The sequence below is a fragment of the Lagopus muta genome, chromosome 1, assembly GCF_023343835.1.
Source record: "Lagopus muta isolate bLagMut1 chromosome 1, bLagMut1 primary, whole genome shotgun sequence".
Taxonomy (NCBI): domain Eukaryota; kingdom Metazoa; phylum Chordata; class Aves; order Galliformes; family Phasianidae; genus Lagopus; species Lagopus muta.
This window is the reverse complement of record NC_064433.1, coordinates 12,502,665-12,525,618: the sequence shown is the minus strand read 5'-3', so window position 1 is coordinate 12,525,618 and position 22,954 is coordinate 12,502,665. Positions and strand designations below refer to the sequence as shown.

At 39.9% G+C, this 22,954-nt stretch overlaps 2 protein-coding genes across 3 annotated transcripts in view; one reads left to right on the top strand and one right to left on the bottom strand.

Annotated features, from left to right (window-relative positions):
• The window catches only part of FBXL13 (F-box and leucine rich repeat protein 13), a 76,395-nt gene extending 65,598 nt beyond the window's left edge, over positions 1-10,797 (top strand). The window contains 3 exon segments of the mRNA XM_048933247.1: positions 1,530-1,664; positions 3,938-4,101; positions 10,647-10,797. Of these exon segments, the coding sequence (XP_048789204.1) occupies positions 1,530-1,664; positions 3,938-4,101; positions 10,647-10,797 (450 nt within the window).
• A 1,225-nt stretch (positions 10,798-12,022) lies between these two features.
• Positions 12,023-22,954, bottom strand: part of FAM185A (family with sequence similarity 185 member A) — a 43,051-nt gene continuing 32,119 nt past the window's right edge. Inside the window, exons 7-9 of one of the 2 annotated variants that reach the window (XR_007377949.1) lie at positions 22,353-22,487; positions 13,501-13,705; positions 12,023-13,398 (exon numbers count right to left, since the gene is read on the bottom strand). Coding sequence is in view for 1 of the 2 variants with exons in the window: in XM_048949813.1 (XP_048805770.1) it covers positions 13,590-13,705; positions 22,353-22,487 (251 nt within the window). In the remaining variant the exon portion in view is untranslated. Of the gene's footprint in view, positions 13,706-22,352; positions 22,488-22,954 lie in introns of both variants that reach the window. The other variant, XM_048949813.1, reaches the window with a different exon arrangement.

The following is a 22,954-nucleotide window of genomic DNA, read 5'->3' as shown; positions in this document are numbered from 1 at the left end:
ATTTATTTTAATGTTTTGCAAACTTTGTTTGAAATATTTTCATAACCTCTTCTGGAGATCTTAGGTATTAGACCCAAAGATACAGAGATGAAGATAACAAACCAATCTCCATTTCCTTTGATTGAAAATTATATCCTAATTGCTATTTGCAATAAAATAATGTGGGGGTAGACTTTAAGAGCAAATACAAATCCTAACTCTGAAGGATATATTAAGTATGGATGTAGGCAAACTATGCTAGTATAAAGAAGATAAACATATCTCTCAGGCATTGAAATCTTGGCTTCAGCTTTTGCTGCATACCCTAGCTGAGAATGTAGTTATTAAATCAGCATGTCTGAGACTAATTCTGAAGGGAGTTCGGTTTCTCTTACACATGGAAAAAAGATATATCAGTTTTGGTGTTTAGAATATTTCTATATTGCTGTTAACACCCTGTAAAGCTAAAATTTAAATAGGAGAGGTACAGAAGCCAATTTTTATGAATTGTGACTTGTTCACTCTAACCAGCTCTATTTTAAAATAGTCACCATCAAACATTTTGTAAGAGCCCAAACCCAAGAAGCATTGCATTGGTACAGCCATGCTGATGGAAGAAAAAAAAAAAAAAAAGCAAACGAGTTAGGATACAGATGAAAAAGGCTAAAAAATTTGGTCTGTGAAACAAATGTTAGACCTCATAAGTTTCTTTGGATCTATTAATGAGAGGCATTAAAATCACACACCTCTTGGTCATCACAAAGCTAGCATTTGCCACTGATCAACCATAGGCTGGTGCCTGGGTTCCTGCTTAATGCAAGGACAAAATGTCAGTAGTAAAATTACAATGGACTTTTTTTCACAGTGATAAATAAGTGCATTTATGCAGCTGTGTGTGCATGCACGTATTTACTTGTCCATGTAGTCCTTAGTCAATTTACTTCAGAAGTAATTCTAGAAAGTTCTGAAAAGCTTCAAGCAGCCAATATTTTCTATAGAGGAAGATTCTACCTATTGAGGTAGAATCTCTATTGCAATAAATGCCAAATTGCACTGCCTTTAGACCAGGCATGGAAGATCAGCTCGATGACAAGTTTAAGTTATCTTACCATGGTTTTCAGCTGGAAATGATAGAAGAGGAGAGATATTCACTGAAGCTAATTCCACAAAGTGTTCTGCTGCACTTACTTCATGGCACTATTAAGTGAAGAAATAGCATTTTAGGTTACTCTGTTCTTGAGGAAACAAATCTACAGGCTCATAAAACAAAGATTTCAACACACTGAATTAGAAGAAAGGAACAGAATTTTATTCTGATGACCACATACTTCATATCAGCTCCAGCAGTGGAAATAACTTCTTAATGCAGCTCTCCTTTTTCCAGTGAAATTCCCAGTCTATGGCTGAGAGAATTCACTGCTATGAAGGCTACATAGAACAAATGAAGTGCTTAAGGTGGACCACAGGATGGATGTAAATGTGTTGTGCATTGAGAAAAGCAGAGTGGACACATTTCCAAAGAATGACTGCTCTGTTTGTTGCTCTTTCAGGTGTTCTGCAAAGGCATTAAGCAGCTGGAATATTGTCATGTCTCCTGCTGCCATCAGGTGACAGATGAAGCTGTGAAAGCTTTGGCATTTCATTGCCACAAACTGACATCTGTCAGCATAGCTGATTGTCCAAAGGTGTGCATGAGAATTGGGACAATAGTTTTGGGGTTGCTATTGCAAAGGAATACACAGTATTTCATTCAGGAATTTGGCCTGCTGCCGTCTATATCTTGCCACAGTTCTACAATGCATTCATTTAATTTAAAAATCAGAGCCTAAGTTCAGCTGGTTTATGTTCTGAGACTTGGTTCTTGAGTGTGTTTGGCATTCTTCTAATGGTTGCGGTTAGAACATAAAGATGCCTGCACTGTATTAGGCACAAGCCTGTCTCAAGGAGCTGATTTCTGGGAATGAATAAATAGAATGGCTTTTAGAGATGCTTCCTGCAGATACTGTCTGAGCTTCTGGTGTTCTGGGTGCTCCCAAAGCAGGGAGTCTTTGTTTTAGTGTGTATTTTCATGCTTTGTTATTCCTCCAGTGCTCTTTCTGAAGGAGATCGCTAGTCTCTACATACTTCAGCTCTTGATACTGCCCAAAACCTACTAATGCAATGTATGAGAAAAGCTAGAAACAGAGGAGTACTTTTTAAGAACTTGGCATTTAAGTGGAGAGCAAGCTTCATAACCAGAGATGAAGCACTGTTTGTATCAGATGAGCCTGTAGAAAGTGGCTGCTGAAGCACGGTGAAATGCCTTATGGACATGTTGTTGTGTATCTTCATATCCTCTCTAGGCTGTAGGCCAAGGATGTTGCTCCATGTCTTAGAACAGCCCTTAGATTCATATCTTAGGGATATCTACTACACAACATTAATTATTATATATATAGTTCCCACTGTTCTGTATTCTTTGTTTTTTGGTAGATATTAAGCAATTTTTCCAGTAATAACAGTAATAACAATGAAATTGTGAATGTTTATCTTGCCAAAGTAGTTCAAGTTATATATTTTTGCAAGCCACACATTTCACTGAAACTTTTAGGCATCCACACACACATCAAATTTAGCATAAAATATCAGTGGATGCATCTAGGCTGGAAATTGCCTAAGTTTCTGATTACCAGAGCAGTGAATTGTAAAACAGAATCCTGGAAAGGGAGACAGGGACAAAGTGTCAGCTAATGTTAGGATGGCCCTTAATAAGGGAATGAACTGGGTCATATTTTGTAGTTCCTTCAAATAGGAACAAGAACTAAACTCAGTAATCTAGTAGTAATCCTTTTCTAGTGCTTCGTTCCTAGACGATATCTTCCTCGTTAAGTGGTTATTGAGCCAATCTGTTAACCACTGTATTCAGAAAAGAACATCAAGGCTTTTTCAAATAAAACTACATGTGAGTTTACAAGTCTTCTTCTGACTTGAATCCAAATTGACGCTCCATAAAATGAAACTAATGGGTCATTCAAATCCTTTGGCAACTTCTAGTACAAATTGAAGAGGTCCAGCTGCTCAGTAAGGAAACATTTTCTACTCAGAGACTATTTAAAAATGGCTGGGAGATTAAAGTAAGAATGAACCTTTTGCAAAGGGTAGATGTTAATACATCTAGATCTAGTCAGTCATGTTGTGTCTGACAGCCATGTCCTGCAACAGCAGGACCCAAACCCAAATGAATTAAGAAAAATTGTAGCAAAAGAACATGAAAATACAATATAGAAGCGTGTATCCAATAAGAGTGTTTTGGCATGTGCTAGGCAGGTTACTATAAAATTAGAGTAGTTTTTCACTTCAATCATATTTTGGGGGCAAATTAATTGTCTTTAAATAAACCGCACTGGCTTCAGTGAGCCTTTCTGTCATGTATCTTCATGCCCCCAGGAGATAAAATTTATGCTGATAATATAAAATATTCAGCAGTGCAGTTCTGAGTCTTACTCAAGGAATGAGCCTGATTCAGAAGTAATTCTTAACTTACTTCATAGGAAAAAAATGAAGTTGCTCTGGGAAACATATCTTATACATGAAAAAATACAGAAAGAATTGAATCTCTGATTGAGTGATTCAGGTATTTAAATAGCAAAGTTCTGAAGACACCATTCAATGGACAGTGAATTCAGTAATTCAGTCCTGTGGCAGGATTAGCATTTGGAGTTTGATGAATGTGGATTTCCCTTAAACTCATCTGACAGTGAAGTTCAGTAGCAACTTCTGTTTATTTCAGTATTAACCTCATTAACCATTTATTAACCTCTAAATCTGTTTGTTAATCTATTTTATATCTTATCACTGAGCACATAGCCAAACTTTAATTTTCAGACACTGAAATTGCGTGCTATTAAGTGGGTTTTTTTGTGGTTTTTTTTTTTTCAACTTTTTTCTAATTTCAGGATCCCTTTTGCTTCATTTACAGATCACTGATACCTGTATCCAGTACTTGGCCACAGCTTGCAATTATCTCCACTTCTTAGACATCTCAGGTTGCATTAATCTTATTGACAAAGCACTGAAATGTCTTTGGAAAGGGTGTAAGCATCTCCAGATTCTCAAGATGCTCTACTGTAGAAATATTACCAAGTAAAGATACTCCTAATCTTCATTTAGTTTTAACCTCAAAGCATAAGATCTGTCTTCACTGGTATTTTGCTGCTCCTTTCATCTCCATCTTTCTCCTTCATCTGAGGAGTGGGAAGGGTGGGCAATGCCCACGTGGCTTCCTTAGGATTCTTATGGCTCAGTGTAGGCATCTTAATGTCCTACTGTCAGCCTGAAGTGAAGGGAAATAGGGAATCCATCTATCTTTATGGCAGAAAATGCTCTGTTAGAAAAGTTTAGGCAGACATGAGGTATCACATGAAGGAAATGTGGAATGTGAGGGAGAAAACCAGGCTGGGCCTCCTGCCCTCAGCCATCATTCTGACTACATACTTGAGCTTACTCAGTGTGTTTGTGAGCCCACATCCCAACAATTAAATGTCAGTGCAGGGATGAAGTGGAAGTGAGCATTGATGTGGGACTGTGCTCGTAATGTAGCATAGTTACAGTGAATGAATCAAGGTACCATAAGCATAGTTTCATGAAGTATAAGTGAAACATACTACAATTGGAAATAGCAGATCACCTGCCACCATGTTTCCCCTCTGTTGTAAATGGCCCAGCTCTGTTGCTTCTCCATGACATTCAACACCAGTCCATTTTGGTCAGGTTTAGATTTGAGTTTTCAGCCCTGAGTCTGCAAGATGCACACTTCCATTGTGTTTAAGAGCCCTGCAGAGTAATCACCTCACAGCTAGAGCTGCAAAGTGGCCAGACACACCAAAGGTACTGACACTGCTTGGAAAAGAGCTAAAATCTAAGTACGGTTGATACATATGGGTATACAATTTTTTACTTAAATAACATTAAATATATTGGATTATAGAGAGTATCCAATAAGAAGTGTTAACCCCCACATAGAACATTTACAGGACTGCTGTAGATTGACCACTCCCAGCTAAATCATTCCAGGATTCAACAGTCACTTCATAGACAACAAAGCTAATGCAGATCCTTAGCAATTTAAAAGATATCTAGTGTGTTTCGTGCTTTCCAAACCCTCCTTGGTTTATTTTCCTGTTCCAATTCTGTTCTCATTACTTTAATTTTCTTTTTACTTGTCAAGCCTCATTTTTGTCTCTCTGACTTAGTTTTCTTAATGTCATCTCAGAATTTCCTTCTCAAAATCTCTACTTCTTTAATTTAATTTCATTTAATTAAATATGTGTTAACTATGGAAAGTGTCTTGAAGGATTGGTATGCAACAGTGGTGATTGAAAAAAATCATTATAAATGAATTACACTGAATTCACACACACACACCAAAAAAAAAAAAAAAAAAAAAAAAAAAAAAGAGTATTTGAAATACTTCTAATTTCTTCGTACGTTTGCAATCTACAGTTTTTCCCATGTTAAACCTCAGGGGGTTTTCTCCTACTCACAGATTACTGTTGACTTGCTTTTTTTTTCTCTTATACCTCTATATGGAGCACTAAGCAATATATCAGCCCTTTGGGGCTCCGGTTGCTTCTACATCTTTTTGTACAAGCAATAAGTAATAGGAATGGAAAATCAGTGCCTTCCAATTTGTTTGGTGAGCCACAAACAAAGGGCTGACTTGATTTCTCAGAAACTCGCAGCACTGTAGGTTTTGCAGGATGACGAGGACTGTGGCTCTGCCTCAGAGTCCCCCATGCCACGGATTCCCTGACCATCTCGATTAAACTCTCCTGACTCAGCCAAGGAATTTCCCAATTAGCTATTTTTACTGTAAAGAAAGCCCTAGAGAGTTACAGATCTTTACAAAACAAAAAGCAGCCATGAGACACGTATCTCCACCCAGTGTCATCTTTCTAGTTTATTTGACTTTTCAAACCAGGAAAAATACCACTTTTATTTTCTTGATCCTGACATTTTGGTGTGTGACAGCAGTTGGTTCTTTTCTCAGCTATCCTCAGTCTCCGATCCTTTGCACGTACATTCAATGATAGGAAAGTTTTACCCTGTGCAGCTTGAGTCAGGGACAAAAGCTATCAAGAGGCTCCACGATGTAAAATAATTCAGCACTGATGCTTCTCTGCTTGTTCTTTCTAACACAGCCAAAGAGCTTCCCTAGACCTAGGCAGGCTGCAGAATGCACTGAACCTATTGGATTGGAGTGGTTTTTCAATTGCTATTAGATGGCATGATATGCAGAAAATAGAAAGGGGATCGCAGTCAGATTTAGATATTTTCCTGTATGTGTCACACTTTCTAAAAAATCTTTTATTGTAATTCAAGGTCAGTGTTGGGAAGAGAACACCTTTCTGCCAAAATCTACATCAGAAGCTCAGTAAAATATAACAATGATTCTGCACTCTCAGTCGTCCTGCAGCAGATTTTTACTGGTGACATCAAAAGCAATGACACTACTGTCACTTACATGTCATCTGATATATTTATAAATTGTGGTTTTTAGTCACAACCGATATTGCTAATGAATTGTAAGCAACAGATTGACATAAAAATAAACAACAGATCCCTGTTCCTTGTTTTCAGACTGACTCTTAAAACCTTCTGCTGGCCCTGTGAGTCACAGAATCACAGAATCACCAAGGTTGGAAAAGACCTTCAAGATCATCCAGTCCAACCATCCACCCATCACCAATAGTTCTCACTAAACCATGTCCCTCAACACAAATCCAAACGTTCCTTGAACACCTCTAGGGTCGGTGTCTCCACCACCTCCCTGGGCAGCCCATTCCAGTGCCTGACCACTCTTTCAGAAAAGTAGTATTCAGAAAAGAGTCTCAAGGAAGGTGTTGGAAAAGTCTGTTTTCAGGTGTATTTTGTATTCTGTTGGTGTGAAACACATTTCAGAGACATTTCATTCCATATTCAAGGAGACAGAAAGGATGGATCTGGAGAACCTGCTAAAGCAATAGAAAAAGTATGCTTTTAATTTGAAGCTGCTCTGCAAAATTTATAAATCATGTATACTTCATTTTGCCAAAGGAATTCCCCATTATTAAACACTACCCAGTCCTAGCAGACATCTCCTAATAGATGAGCCATGCAAGCATTGAGGCATATCTCTTGTACTGTGTCATACACTTTTTCAGAGCTTTGTTTTTACTCTTTCCTGAGATTTAAATAGAAAACATATGGATCTACTCTATATGACTCTCGAAGCTTTGCAATGCAGCTTCTTTGGAAACAGTTACGAGCACAAAGATTGTCCATTCTTGCCAGTACTAGATAGCATTTGATAGCATTCTATTTGCCAGCATACTAGTCTCTAGTGCCAAGTTTAAAAAACATCCTATGAACTGATAGCCCGTGGTGTTCTTCAGTATCTGGAGGCTAATGACCCTCTAATTAAGCCACAGAGGATCATGGATGATCTGCCTGCAGGATGAAGTGATGATACAACTTCTTTCTTCTACTAGAGGAAAACAAAGGTAACTCACTGCTCCACAAAAGGTGGCTTCTGTAGAAAAGGCCGTGCCAGCTTTGATGTGCTTAGGAGTAACCCTGGGGGAAGTCATTGGTGTCTAGAGAAACACCGCTCTGCATTGTAACAGTCTCCTTAAACTTCATAACTTCGCAAGTACCACAGGAAGTCAGCTAAGAGCTGAGATAGCTGTAGGTCTCTATTAACCTTTCTGAGTGCCGAATGAATGAGGAAATCTGCTACTGCCATCTGAATTCCTTGCTAGCCAGTGTAGTGCTCTGAGCAAAGGGTAGGTTGTGTGCAACAGTCTGCTTCTGATGAAGAGCAAGAATAAATGCTTCCTTCTTTCTTGTCTGCTCTAATAAGGAGACAGTTACATTTCTTTTAAAGTCATGACCATTTTGTTAACGAATGACTCACCAACAATTATATTTTTTTGTCTTTGAAATGGAAATGGCATTGGTTCTTAATAGCTGCAATACATCTAACACTTGGAGAACATTCTGGTTTTTGTTTCGGTTTTGTTTGGTTTGGTTTGGTTTCTGATGGTTGCTGTTAGTAAGCAGATTGCAAGAGCTCTATTTTCTTGAAAAAGCAAACACTTTCCAAATACTATCCAAATATTCAGGTCTCAGGAAGGATTTGGGCATCTGACAGCCTTGTAATCAGAAATGAAGGCAGCCTACACACGAGTTGGTGATGGACTAAGAGTACTCTTCAGTTGAGCAAGCAAAAATTATCATAGTGCTGTCTTCTCACTCACTGTTAAGTTGGTTTTCAGCTGTGACCTGAGTAGAAACTTCACTGCTAACTGGGGGTTCCTGGAAAGCTACATTTCAGCTTTTGTGTGCACTTGAACTGGATACTCTAAAATAACACTACAGGGTTGACATAGACTTTGGAGCACTTTGGATTGTATGTGGATTTATCATGTTGTGGAACCTGGAGGATGCTTTCTGCTTTTCTTGTCTCCATTTGCTTCTGTAGCTTCCCTACACTTTGCCCCCTGTTTAGGTTTTTCTTTTCGATCACTTTTTCTTGATTGTTTTTTTAACCTTTCCTCATTACCTTGAAATCTCTGCTTTTAATTATAATGAACCTGGTAAAATCTTCTGAATCTTGCAACAGCTTGGAATTCAGACCATGAGGAAGAACTGTATAGCTAACTCCTCTTAGTAAAAGGGATTGAAGCTTTGGGTAAGGATTGAATTACGTATTCCAGTACTGCTAAGCCATGTCTGTGGTCTGAGCTTTATACCAGGAGACACTTGCTTCCAAAGATAATTGTAATTATTCACTGAAAAGATTTTATTCATCAGAGCATTCATTTAAGACTTTATATGAATGAATAAAGAGGCTCTATCATAGTACAGCACATCTTAAGTAAATGATGTATTTTGCCATCTGTTGGTGATTAACGAGTGGCTGTTTCTGGCAAACTAATCAGCTGTAGCTCCAGGCATGGGACAGCGTAAGTTTCCAAAAAAATAGTAACAGCTCCACTCATACACGCTTCAGCCAGCCACTATACATTGCAGTTTCCATGAAAAACAGGAATTTGGACTTGCATGAGTTGATTTTGTTTTATGGCTTACGGCTTATAGCTCACATAATTTGTGCACACATTCCTCAACGGCAAAGGCCTCCTTAATAGAAAAACAGCTACAGCCTTGTGTTCATGGGCTAATACAGAGTGTCAGTGTTGTTTTTTAAAAAATACAAATCCTGCAATGGTGGGAAACGAGCCCTCCCACCCCACTGCTCGTGGCCCTTTTGCAGCCCTCCTGCTTCCCCAGCCTGCTGCAGGGATGTGAGCAACACAGCTGCGCATGGCTGGGGCTGCTGTAACCAGCTTCATGGTTTTCACTTTGGAAAAAGAAATGCCAGAATATTACTAATATCGTAGCAGCATTAGTCAGATAATTTTTATTATCTGTCTACTTCAATTTGGATATTTTTTTTCTAGTACTGTCTAGATGCTATGTATTATAATCTCTTATTGGGCTCAGTGGGGAGGAAGGCGGCCTTGCTGTGGCCATGACACATAGATAGGTTGAGCTGCCTGCAGGCGATGCAGGGCTGGCCCCTCCTCAGCACCACATGAGCACGTTGGGCCCCAGGGAGCTTGCTGGCACGCAGGCAGTGAGGGGGAAGCCAGGGGAGGGAGCTGGGGGGCGGCTGCTCTGTGCAGCTGGGAGCAGGCCAGGAGCCAAGCTGCAGAAGGATGGAAAGAAACGGGCTTTCAAAAGACTGCAAGCATTGGGTCGAGTTTCTTCAGCTCAGGAAGCCAGTGGAAGCTGCTGGGCCAATAGACACCGTGTCTGGAAAGGAGGGAGAGTTGCTCTTGAAGGTCTGTCAGCCAGCAGTCCTGATTTTGCCCCGTATGTGTGCCACTTTATTCACTGTCTTGGTGTTCTAACAGAACACTGCAAAGGGGCATGGCCACAGAAGGGACAGACGAGTAGGAATGAGTGACAGCTACTGGAAAGGAGGGACGTGACACAGTCTGTGCTTTTGGACACCATAAATGATTCCTTCCTGGTTCAGCTGCTACAGGCTCCCCAGCCCAGCCAGACATGGGCACGCCTGAACAAACTGAGGTGAGGGCCATCAGGACTGCCACAGGGCTGGAGCACAGGCTGGGAAAGGACAGGCTGAGAATTGGGCTGGTCCAAGTCTGGGAAGACTCAGATCAGAGTGGGAGAGACCATACTGCTGTCTGTGGCACTCTGATGAGAGGATACAAAAGAGAAGACAAGGCCAGACTCTTCTCAACAGTGCACAAAAGCTGGCATATTTGAAGTTCTGATTACACAGAAGGAAACCATCTTTTAACCGCAGGCCGGTCAAACGCGAATCCCAGATAGGCTGTGCAATCTCCAGCCGTAGAGCTATTCAGAGCTCACCTAGCAGAGCCATACCCACCTCGTCTGGTGGATCTGTTCTGAAAAAAACACAACTACCATCACTTCCATGGGCCTCTTTCAACTTGATTTATTCCCTGACTCTATGATCTAACCAACTACCTTCTTTTCTAGTTTCCACACCCAACATCAAGAGATTCAGTTAAGATAAGGAAACTTTTAGTGTTCTTTGTAGAAACAACTTTTGCAAAATACTTTTTTTGTCTTGTTATTTTCTTCTGTTATTGCAGACAAGCTGCCTTGAAATATACTGCCAAACTGGAGCAACAAGACCAAAGTAATGCTGACCCTCCTTCCTGGCTCGGCTATGACAGGGACGGTAACATACCTTCACCAAAAAGCACAAGTGAGAACCTGGTTGAATGAATTCTTCAAAAGTAGAAGTGAAGAAATTATGCACCATCTAGAGTTGAAGTTTGAGTTTGTTGTTTTTTTGTCTGTTTTTCACAAGAACATGAAAAGAACACTGCATTATTTTTTCTTGAAATTAATCAGACTTCAATAACAGACCACATTGGATTAATAAGGATGTTCTGTAAATCGTTCTCACAGGGGCATGCACGCCTTCAAGCAAGACAGCTGCACTGAAACGACATTGCTAACTTTCACATGTTGATTCAAGCTGTCTTCATCTTTCAATATTAAGAGGTTTTTGTAGTCTCCTGCAGAGTAAGCAATAAATAAATCTGTATGTGTTTAGGGCTTATTTGCCATCAAGGTTCTCCAGAACATAAACACTCAGACTTCCCACAGACCCTCCCCCGTGACACGGCTGGTGCTCATCAGGTGCTTCTGGAACGTGCGAGAGCGATGAGGAACGGTGTCCAGGTAGCGATGACCGCTTTGCTCATACACGGCTATGCACTCACATTCAAGCCCTCTTCTACTTCTCAGCAGTCAGCTGCACACTCAGAGCACTAATTCTTATGAAGGCCTCTCGTGCTATGAATTCAGCTCTCTAAGCAAGCCAGTGCCTATACTTTCAGTTCTGAACTGCAGGCTAGCTGGCAGCTGACAAAGTCAGGAGCTTCAAAGGAAGGGGAGCACAGATGGGAAAAGTGCTACAGCCTCGTTTTTCTCCAGTTGTAAGAACTCGTCTTCCTATCAAAAGGACAAGAAAAATGACACGTGGGGCTTGCCATTTATATCCCAATTACTGATAACCCATTAATCTTTTCTTATCTAGAGAAAAAAAAAAAAGTTTCACCTCATTATTAGAACAAGACATTACTCAGATGTCTTTTGGGTAATCTCCCAAACATTTATTTTTCTTCAACTCATTCTTGACCTTAATGTTAGAATTCTAGTGGTCTCAACAGTTATTCATTTAGAAAGAATACCACCACAGTAGCTCTACTGGTAGTGCAACTTTTCTAATGGCTTATTTAAGCTTCTATAAGCAAATAACTAGCTATCCTAATGTTTAATCGCAGCAAGTTTTAGAATGCATTATTCTGCTTATTTTTGAATGAGAGGAAATCACATGCTTTCTCACTATGCCCTCCTTTTGATAGCCAATGCAGCAGTACCCCAAAACAAGACCTTAATCACAGATGCTAACAGGCTTTGTAATTAGGGTGAATAATAGAACCAGTAGCAGACTCAATTCTGTGAAATATCTACTACACATTTTATTTCCAGCTACAACAATTTAGGAGCACTTCTTTCACTTTGTGTCTGCAGCTCATAAAGTATTAGTTTCAAAACTTTTTGAGGAAACCATTACGCATTTATTAACTGTATATCTTTTAACAGTATAATAATATTTAGTAATATTATATTTCTTTTAGTAGTGACATTACTGTTTCATATACTAGAGTATTAAATACATATATAATTTGCCATAGACATCAGAACAAACTGAACACACAATGGGAAACAGAATGTGGAATTTTTAACCACTCTCAATTAAGTGAAAAAACTGCCCTTGATTGCTGCAGAACATTAGCAAGGGGCAACTATAGCCCTTGGGGAACATCATTTTATAATGTTATGGTCTACAAACACATATACACAATTTAAAACCTGAACCGACACTCCGAACTCTTCATTTCTTCTCTCCATCCATTCAGTTGGCAGGTAGTCCTGCATTTCAGCTGTAAAACACAAACTTCAGTACTTCTGTTATAATGGGCCATATAGAAACAGAAAGGCTTTTAAAAGCCCTTTTTAGTTTACTGTGCGTTTGTAATACGGTAACAAAATCCTCCTCAAAAATCACTGTCTCTTGTGCAGGGTGTATAAACTTCCCTTGCCTTCCTTCCTCCTCTGCCTTTCTGTCTCCATGAGCTTACAGTCCTGTCATGCAAGGCTGATGATAAATGGAAATGTAGCAAGGAGATTACAGCTCTCATTTATTAGCTCAGTAGCTTTTACTTTGGGGAACACTGATATGAACTCACATCCAACATCCTGCTTGGTGGAGTGTTCTTCCTTGAAATCAGCCACACCTGTTGCACTTCGGAGTATTTATATCAAAAGCTTTTCTTTATAGAAAAACTGCAGCATACACAGAATTGCTGAATCAGTCCACAAGGAAGTGGTTCAGGACAACATGGAACATGTTTCTGTTTCATAGAAGCAGTTTTACACATACAGTGCCTGCTGACAAAGCAGAAACAGCTCAGGGGTTAAAAACAAACAGAAAAACCAGTGATGAATTACAGTTTGAAAGTGGTTTTATCCTGCCCACAATACACATAATTTGATTGAAAAAAGAATTCTATGTTTTGCATAAACAATGGAAGTCCCACAGTAGAAAGATATTTTGCTAAAAAATATAAAATAGTTGGCAGAGCGCAGCTCCTTGGAAGTAAATTTTCATGTTTCCAAAGACCAGGAGGTGAAAGTGCTTTTTTTTTCCTAATCTTCTTATTTTAAATGATGACTCCAAACTTTTGTTTGAAAGTTACCAGCTTTTAAGACTGATTTGGTGAGTGGGTCAGGTCACACAAATTCTGCGTATGTAAGGCCTTGTAGTTCCTAAAAGGCACAAAAAGGAAACCAGACCCATTAATCACCAGCACTGTCACCAGCAATTCTTGGGTTAAAAAGTCCTCATTTTTAATATCGCTTCTCTCTTACATTAAGAATATGTATCAACAAAGTTTCATAATTCCAGAGAAAATGTTCCTTTACAGTTTCTTGACTTGATTGTTTTGACTATTTTGCCTTTAAGAAATCTTCAGCTTGACAGACTGAATCCAGCTTTGGCTTTTAAGATACACTTTGCCACTTTGTGTGTCAGCCTTAATCCATTTGTCTTTTTCATTTCTTTGATTCATGTGACCTGGAAAAGAGAGTCCTGTTTAGTTTAATTTGTCACACAGTAAACATATCACCTTCACACCAAGCTCCTTGGAAACATTTCAGACTGTACCAAAATAGTCTTTATGCAATTTTATCTGGGGCTTCTGACATTTCCTTTTTGATACATTTCTTTGTATTCATCCCATTTCCCTTAATTTGTTGTTACATTTTTTACTGTGTTATTTATTATGAAATATCATAGGCTAGAAAATATGTCTACATTCAAGGTAGTTTGAAGTTGACATCTCTTTTGTAAGCATGGAAGAGAGATGCTGGTAGGACCCAGTGACCCAAACGACAAAACATGTTGCCAATATCACTGCTTTCTTATGTTAATGGCTTAAAAACAAAACGAAACTGAGATGTCTGTCTTCTATGTTTCATCTAAACTCAGTAAGAAGGGTCTGAAAACACTCTGAAAACCTCACTCTGTAACAAAGAAGAAAGTTGAACTTAACCCCATTTTACAGATCAGAAACCGAGGCCAAGAGAGATTAAGTGACCTTCCAAATTTATACAGAAGGTTTGTGACCAAATTGGGAATTAAACTGAGATCTTTTAGTCCCATATCTGTGCCTTTATCAGAAGATCAACCTTCATTTTGGTTTATTTTTACAAAGTGCCTTTTATTGTTATTTCAGCGTTCGTGTAACTGAGTGAATTCTAAGTTTAGAACTAATCTGAGCTTGGAATAGCATGTGAGATGGCAGGGAAGCAGATTCTGAAGCAGCTTTGCAAACATGCTCCGCTCTGACCTGTAACAGAGCTGAAGTAAAATTCTGGCCGTGTCAAAAGCAGTGGCAAACCTCCAACTTACATCATTGCATTGGTTTCTACAACTCAAGCCAACATGCAGAATTTTTCAATAATATTTCAGCTTTTTGGTACAGCTAAGTGGGATTACTTGATGGCAATGGGCCAAGGCCAATACTAGCAGGATGAAGCACGGTTCAGCAATACAGGATTTTCAGAGGAGTCCCACGCTGACCAAGTTCTCCCACTGAATGAAGAAGGATTTCAGTATTCTTTCCTAACAGGCTGCAATGTGCCTTCAGGGATCCCCATGAGGATGTCCCAGTACAACTTCTGTCCTCCTGGTTGCACAAGGTAGCAGAGGCCTCAACTACACCACGTGCTCACTGCATCCTTTCTACCTGAAGGCAGTGGCAGTACGGTAGAATCCACTCCATCTAATCAGGGATTTAAAATACATCTATGATGATCACTACAAAGCCAGGCAAATGCACTGTATATGAAATCTGGTAACATCTGAAACAAGGAGAGTCTCCACGTACCAAAAAAAAAAAGAACCAACAAAGTAACACAAAGGAAAATTTCACCTGATCCCTTCACAGAGTTCTGCAGCACTGAAAATGCAGCTGTTTTTCTAAGAGAAGACACAGCATTTACAGGACAAAAACGTTTTCTCAGAAAGCGCCCATTGGAGTGCTTGGCCACAGCCATTTCCTCTCTCGTTTTTTTGTCACCATGTCATGTTGTTCTGTGGAAGGAACAAAGGCTGAAGCACAGAACCAGCCCTGCAGATGATTTCACCCTGCCATATTTCTGCTAAAATTTTAACGGAGAGTTTTGGAGAAACACAGAAACAAACTGAGTCATTTCAAAGCTCAGTTGTAGTCTGAGCTCTGTTTCTCATTTTGTATTCGCTATGTGAACTTAGAAAAATGTTCTGTTCCTTGTGCTTCTTTTGGAGATTTGCCCATGAACAAATGCAGGAATATAAAACTGCCTGCAGCAAACTCAGTATCAAATTCCATTCCCCGCGGATGCAGATCTTCAAAGTATCTTAAGGTTATTAATCCTATTGCCAGTAGCAGCTTCAAATCAAGCTTAAGATACTTAAATTGTTTTGTGTAGGAGGTGCTAATCAAGCAACAAAACTTAAGTTGGAGATTTCTTGATCGCAATTTGATCTTAATGATACCCAACTGCCTGTACTGTGGGAATGTTAAGCGGGTTTTGAGGATGACTTTTAGCATGATTAAATCACAAAAAAAGCATTTCAAAACCCACCAGTCAAGGCAACAGCATGAACTGAGGGAAAGACAGATGCATCAGTATGCCGCATGGCCACCTTCTCAGTATAAAACTTAGGAAAAAGGAAGTTTTTCCACATGTGCCCAAGGCAGAGAAGGTCTTTGCAAAACTTTATGCAGTCAAGAATTGATCACTGATCCGTATGCCTTACTGTAGGCCAGAGAAACTGAAGTAGTTCTATGTTCATATCATAACACGTACAAAGATAAGCAAGATTTTAAATGCTTTTCTCTGGTTTTCTAAACACTGTGGTGCATCCCAAAATTGCTGCATACAGCTTGAGTTAAACACAAGCTGAAACCAATAAAAATCCGTAGGATAGCATCTCATCTAATGCGTTTTTTAAAAGTTGGATGAACTTCTTATTTGACTTAAAGGAATGTAATCTTCTCCAGATACAACCTGGGCGTTTGTTTGTTTTTTAAGATACTGCTTTAAGGATCAAGGCTTCAAAGAGGGACAGTGTTTAGAGGGACACTGTAAATCTGTAAAACAAAGCTCTTCCCACTCAGACCTAATGGCAAAGATTCAATAGAAAGTGCTTCTAGAAAAGAAGGGAAGTATTAAGGAAGTGCCTTGAGAACAAAGAAAACAACAAAGGACACAACAGCTAATAGAGTTACTCCTGGGATCAGAACTGAAACTTCGAATGCAGCAGAGACAAATCAACTGCAAAGTGTGGAAAAGGAGCGCTGTGCTTTCACAGCTGCTAAGTTTCAGAAGAAAGTCAGGTTTCAGCTGAGGGCTGTGACACATGTTCTTTCAGTTATTTCCCTTTTAAAGGCAAGTTGCTTGCCTCACATTATTCACTGCCCCTTCTACTGTGTTTAACTCTGGAATTCAATGCAGCAAAAAAAATTATCTTAAATAATACAAATTTCTGATAACAAAAGCAAATAATACACCCATAAAGCTTTGCAGATGGTGTACAAAGCTCATGGAGCTCATGCAGTCAGCTCTCTCCTCGCATCCTGGATAAACCAATCCTTGAAGCAAAACTAAAGGTAAGCCCGCAGTACTACATAGGCAGCTCTTCCACTACTGCTGGATGAGGAGCCATTCTGTGAGCGATGAGAACACCTACGTAGGAAACAGTCTAAATCCAATAAGGCCCAGACAGGAATCCAGTCCTAACCTCAAGCAGACATGAAATCCTTATTATTTCACTGCATGCCCAGTTGCTCTGAAGGTAAAGGTGCTCCTTGCCAGTCGTGTTGGAGAACCAGGCAGGGTAGAAAGACATGAACTGTGTTATAGGAGAAACCTGAGAAGTCAGAAATAGGATGGTGGCAGTGACACCCGTTCTACCAAAGGGATCCAGTAGTTGGAGTCACTTTCTCCAGAAGCAAATGAGGAAGGCGGGTATATAATGTGTTCCTAGTGATGAAAGAATAACTGGAGATGGGTCAACACATACTGTAGAGGCAACATGTATCTGGAAGCTTTTACAAGAAAAGAAGATTAGAAAGCAGGAGATTCCTCTCCATCACCAGGACAGATACAGTGGGAAAGGCCTAAGTTAATGTGAAGGAAAGAGTCCTGGTTACTCTTGTGCATGGTCAACAGGTGACATGGCTCAGAGAAGCAGCCTTCAGATAAGGCTCAGCAAGATGTTAGTGCTGTAGACTGATGAGATTAGACCCCAAACTACAAATCCTGTGAACTCTTGCAACTGTTGTCATGTTGGCTAAAATAAGGGAGCAGATATGCTTCTTGACTTGAGAGAAGATAAGCATTCACAAAGAATATGTTTGTTATTAGTAAAATAACAGAAAAGTATGAAGGGACTGGCTTGTCAGCTAGAGAAAGTAACAGTGGGATGTGGTAACATGTAAATACAAACATCCACAGCCACTGAGGAGCACCTGTGACACTGTGGGACTTGGACCAAAGACACTTGGTGCTGAAAGCCAGATTGAGCAACTGACCACCAAAGTTAAAAGCTCACTCAGCTCCAAGTAGATGGATGGCACCATGTCAAAGGTTGCTGCTGGATATCAGCTTGGCACTAGGACTGGGCCGGGGGAGAGAAAGATCTGGAATCAGATGAGTCACTGGCACCACTCAGAGACAGAAGAGTCACATGTTGTAAAAGATGGATTATATTCCAGACTATTCGATTTGGAAATTGACACCATCAAGGAATGACTGCAAGACTTTTTTTCCAGCAAACTTAAATTGTCAAAACATAAGCTTGCAATGTAAGCATTGTCAATAGCTGCATTCATTTACTCCCTAGATTCATCCACACATGCTTCATAATCTTCCTTGCAGTTACTTTGAAGTTGTGGGGAGCAGATGGCCACATCAGCTTGGAAGAAGAGGAAGTAGAGATGAAAGCAGTCTCCAATGTATTTTAATCTGACATGCTTGCCTAGGTCCTTCTTCAAAACCTGCTACAGCGCAAGTACTGTGACCTCTCCAGACCATTAGTTACTACTGAAAAGTTTATCCTGCTATTTAGCTAAGCTTTCTTTACTGTAAAATCAAATCATAATTTCTAGTTCCATCACCAGTGGACAGAGGACATTTTGTTTCATCTCTGCAGCAATTTCTGACATAGTAGCAAAGTGCATCTTCTCTCAGACTCCTTTTCTTAAGAAGAAAATAGCACTTTTTTTTTTTCCTTTTTAAATCTCCCTACCATAAATGATGTTTTTGACCTCTGAGCTTATGCTCTCTTTAGGATTCCCTACAGTTCCTCATATCCTTTTTGCAGTGGACTACTCGAAACTGGACACATTCCAGCAAAGTGTTACTAATGCCAAGTAAAGCCAAAGGATTATTTTGAGTTTTACAGAACAGTCCTGTTAATATACTATTATGTTTGGGTGGTTTTGTGTTTTTTCAACTGCATAACATTATTGCTTCCTGTTTACTCAAATACTCCTCATCTTAGGAATGCATACGTTCCTACCTCCACACTTCAAACGTAAAAATGATATACTGGAAAAACTGCTTAAAATGTAAACAAATCAGGATTATTTGAATGTTCATCAGTTAATTTAACATGTTTGTAACCTCTTTGGTTTGAGAGTCTCCTAGTTACCTTATCTGCTTAAATTACAGAATCAATTACTGCTACCTCTCCCGTTACCATATGTAGTTCTGGACGTAGTTAATGGTCTCTACAGGCTTCTTAGACAAGCTGATTCCTGGATAAAAGCAAGCCTGGAGAAATGGGGAAGGCACACACATCTGCAGGAAGAGCTATGAGTTGCAAGAAGCTACAGAGCCTACTTGACAAGGACATCCTCTTTTCCTACCCTCTTTGCTATGTGAAGGAAAAAAAAAAGTCTTGACATGATTATTATTGTAAATTACTGGATTTACTTAAACATTCTCAAACGAGGCAGGAAAAGAAATGCTTTCACAGATGGAAGTTGGACCAGTGCTTAACATGAAAAATCTATTTTTATAACTTTCATTGTACCATACTACAAGAGTGCCTACTGATGGCAATGGAAACAGATCCTTATTCCCACAGATTACTCTGAGGAATAAAATACCCGGCATGTTCTCTGGTTCCATCCCTTCCCTGACAAGCATGCCAGCTTTGTAGGCAAGTCCCTCACTCTTCTGAAAGAGAAAACCTTTTGATAGTTTCATCACTCTGCGTCTGAAGTGCTCGCTTCTTTTATCCTTTTGCTTTGATGAAATCCACATCATTTTTCCTCAGCTGCCTTGCAAAACCCTGGATGTGACTGCTCACACAGCCTTAGTGTGCCACCTTCCTCACTCCTGTGGAAGCAGGAGCCTTGAAGCAAGATGAGGACACAGGTCATACCTGCCCTAACAGCAGGAGGGAAGGCTGTGTCACATAGTGCAGGTGACAACCCAGGTGCATATTTACTCAAGTCACAGAGTTCTCACTGGAAAACCTCCTCTCTCATATGTCACACAACACTCCCAGAGTCAAGAACAGCCTCCTGAAAGCAGCCAGTTCCCATCTCATCCACATGAAAACTGGCTGGTTTCTGAAAAGACATCTATTTTTAAATTAACCTCTGAGCTCAGAGCTGCCATGCCTCTTGAAGTTTTTGGTTTTTTTTTCTCTAGTTGGCAAAACTCCTCTCCCTTCCCCATTTGTACTTCTTTAGTTGCAGCAGAAAGACATCCATCATCTCTGTACCTAAAACTTCAACAATAAACAATGTTTTCCTGATATAGAAACAGCATTAAATCCCTTTTAATTATTTGAGAATCTACACTTAAAAGAAAATTCTCAAATATCAGCTTCTAAAAGAATCACAGAATCACAGAATTGTAGGGGTTGGAAGGGACCTCCAGAGATCATCGAGTCCAACCCCCCTGCCAAAGCAGGTTCCCTACAGCAGGTCACACAGGTGGGCATCCAGGCAGGTCTTGAACATCTCCAGAGAAGGAGACTCCACCACCTCCCTGGGCAGCCTGTTCCAGTGCTCCGTCACCTCACTGTAAAGAAGTTCTTGCGCACATTTGTGTAGAACTTCCTATGCTGCAGTTTCCAGCCGTTTCCCCTTGTCCTGTCTCCACTCACCATTGAAAAGAGTCCGGCCTCGCCATTCTGCCCCCCACACCTTAGATATTTATAGACCTGGATCAGGTCCCCTCTCAGTCTTCTTTTCTCAAGGCTGAACAGACCCAGTTCACTCAGCCTTTCCTCATAGGAGAGATGCTCCAGGCCCTTCACCATCTTCGTGGCCCTCCGCTGGACTCTTTCCAAGAGATCCCTGTCTTTTTTGTACTGGGGAGCCCAGAACTGGATGCAGTAAAGAGACTGTTGGGAATGAGAAGACAGGTGCTTGGCTGCAGAAAGAACGCAGCATCCCTATGACGAGAAGCAGGAAGCTTCCCCCTTGCCATGTCAAAGGAACATTACTGGCTTGGCAAAGAAACAGAAAGTACAATTTTCAAAGGAGTAAGAAAAGGAACCAAGCATAACTCAAAACCAATTAATTCATCTTCCTTTAGGTTTGGTGCCTTTTACAGAGAAGAAAAGGGCAGAATAAATCTGCTAAAAATCATTGGATATATAAGAAAATATTTAAGAAAGCTAAATGCCCAGTGTAGGGCAGATGAAGATGAGTCACTTCAGTCCAGCACTATACCCTGCAGAAAATCTGTTCCAGGGGCTGTTTTCCATTCACCTGTATTCTGACAAACTTATACGTACATTTTATAGACTTCTTGTGCAACTCCTCTTTGAAAGCAATCAATGAGCAGTGGCCAAATGCTGCTGCCTCTGCGTAATTCCTGATTATTTCTGTGGCTTTGAGATACAAATATCTGAGAATTAACTAATTGGAGCTAACCTGCCAGAATCGTTTAGATACGGTATGGTAGGCTGAAAAATTGCTTCTGCTTCAGTGTTGATGGCACTACAAAAACACTGAGTGGACTGCAAAACCAGAGAAGCCTTTGAGCTGTGTATAGCTGAAACAGTAATTTTATCTTTAATGCTGCCAGAGTAGGAGGATGATTAGCAACAAGGAAATGCATTGCTTTGCTGCTGAGGCGCTTCACCACCTAGAGCCTTGTTGGAATCAAGGGCCCTTCCACAAGTTACTGAGGAGTTTTAAACAAGGTTTTAAAAAAATTACATTTAATAATCAGTAATAAATTTAGAAGCACATTACTGTTCAATGCAGGAGGAGATATGTTCGTACATTTCAAGAGCACAAGCAGGTTACGTACTATTAACATACATTTCTAACTTTTCTTACCTGTGAGAACTCAGGAGTTATTACTTTACATGGGAGAGGAAAAGAAATTTTGAAAAGATTTTCTTAGTTTTCAAACAAAAGAAAACTCAGAGCCTCACCCGTCTGTTACTGTATCAGATCACACCGACATAATGCTTTCAAAAACAAAGCTGGAGCCTTCAACACATTATATTAGCATTGTCTCTTGAGCAAACTGAGTAATTGGTAACAGTAAGAGCCTCAAGTTGGAGATGGACATGTCTGGAGAAGAGGAGACGTACACACCCAGACAATGAAAAGTGTAACTGCTTTCTAATGCAGGAATCAGTAGGACTTGGGATTCCCAAATCCAATTTTAAGTCCATTAGAAGAATGTTCCCAGTAACCACAGACACCTTTTCACGGATCCTTTATTCCGTATTTCAACTTCTGTTCCTAGCCACCTCCCACCCATCACTTCTCAAACTACCCCACCCTGTTTAACATTCATACTGTACATTTATAAACATACCTTTTAATTCATTTAACCTATGCAGAGAAAACTTTTCAGTGTATTTTTAATTGATAGTCTCTGGCAATTTATTACATGAGTTTGCTTAAGGCAACAAAGCCCTGGCTTACATCCCACAAATTCAATGGAATAATGTTGAGAGTGAGTTTAACATCTAAGATGTTAAAAAAAGCAGTTGTTTGCATTCACAATCATTTACTGATCAAAACGAAAGAGCCACCTAGAAACAAGGAGAGTTCAATGGCACAAGCAAATATCTGAAATCTGAAACAGATGAAACAAGAAGAGGCCAAGAGCAACAAGCTCATAAGAAAACGTGGATGTCTTCGACTGATGCCAGACATTTAATGGTAGCCAAGCTTAGTAAGCCTTACCACTTAAAGTTACGTGATCATCTTTGGAGGCACTCCGTGTCTCTTTTAACTCGATCTCTGAGCTCACATCCACTTTTCTTCCAGACAACTCTAAGTAGGCTTTGAGAGAGGCAGGTACCTTGACTGTTATAGAACCTGACAGATTTAAATGAAAGCTTGTTAGATTAACATTGAGATCAAAGCATGAAACAGGCCATTATACAGCGAACTTGAGGCAAACAGTACTTCAGACACAGTAACCTCTTTTTTTCTGTCAAGAGATTAATAAAGATAACTTCATTTCTCATAATCAGAATACTGTATGTCACATATAAAATAGAAAAGCAGTATTTCTTCAGGCAGCATGAGAATTCATACTGCCATACATTGCCAGAAATAGCTCTTGCTAGAGGACGTTATTGCAAGGAAGGCCTAAGGAAGCAAATAAAACAAGTTTCACAAGTATTATGACTCTGGTTTCATCTTACAGTTGTGTATTTGCACTCCTGAGCATGGACACAAGATTTGATTTAATGAGTAATCTAGTTACTGCATGCAGCACAACACAAGAATGTTAGAGAAGAACTGCTCCTCTGCAGCGATGGGATCCCGCTTGTGTACTG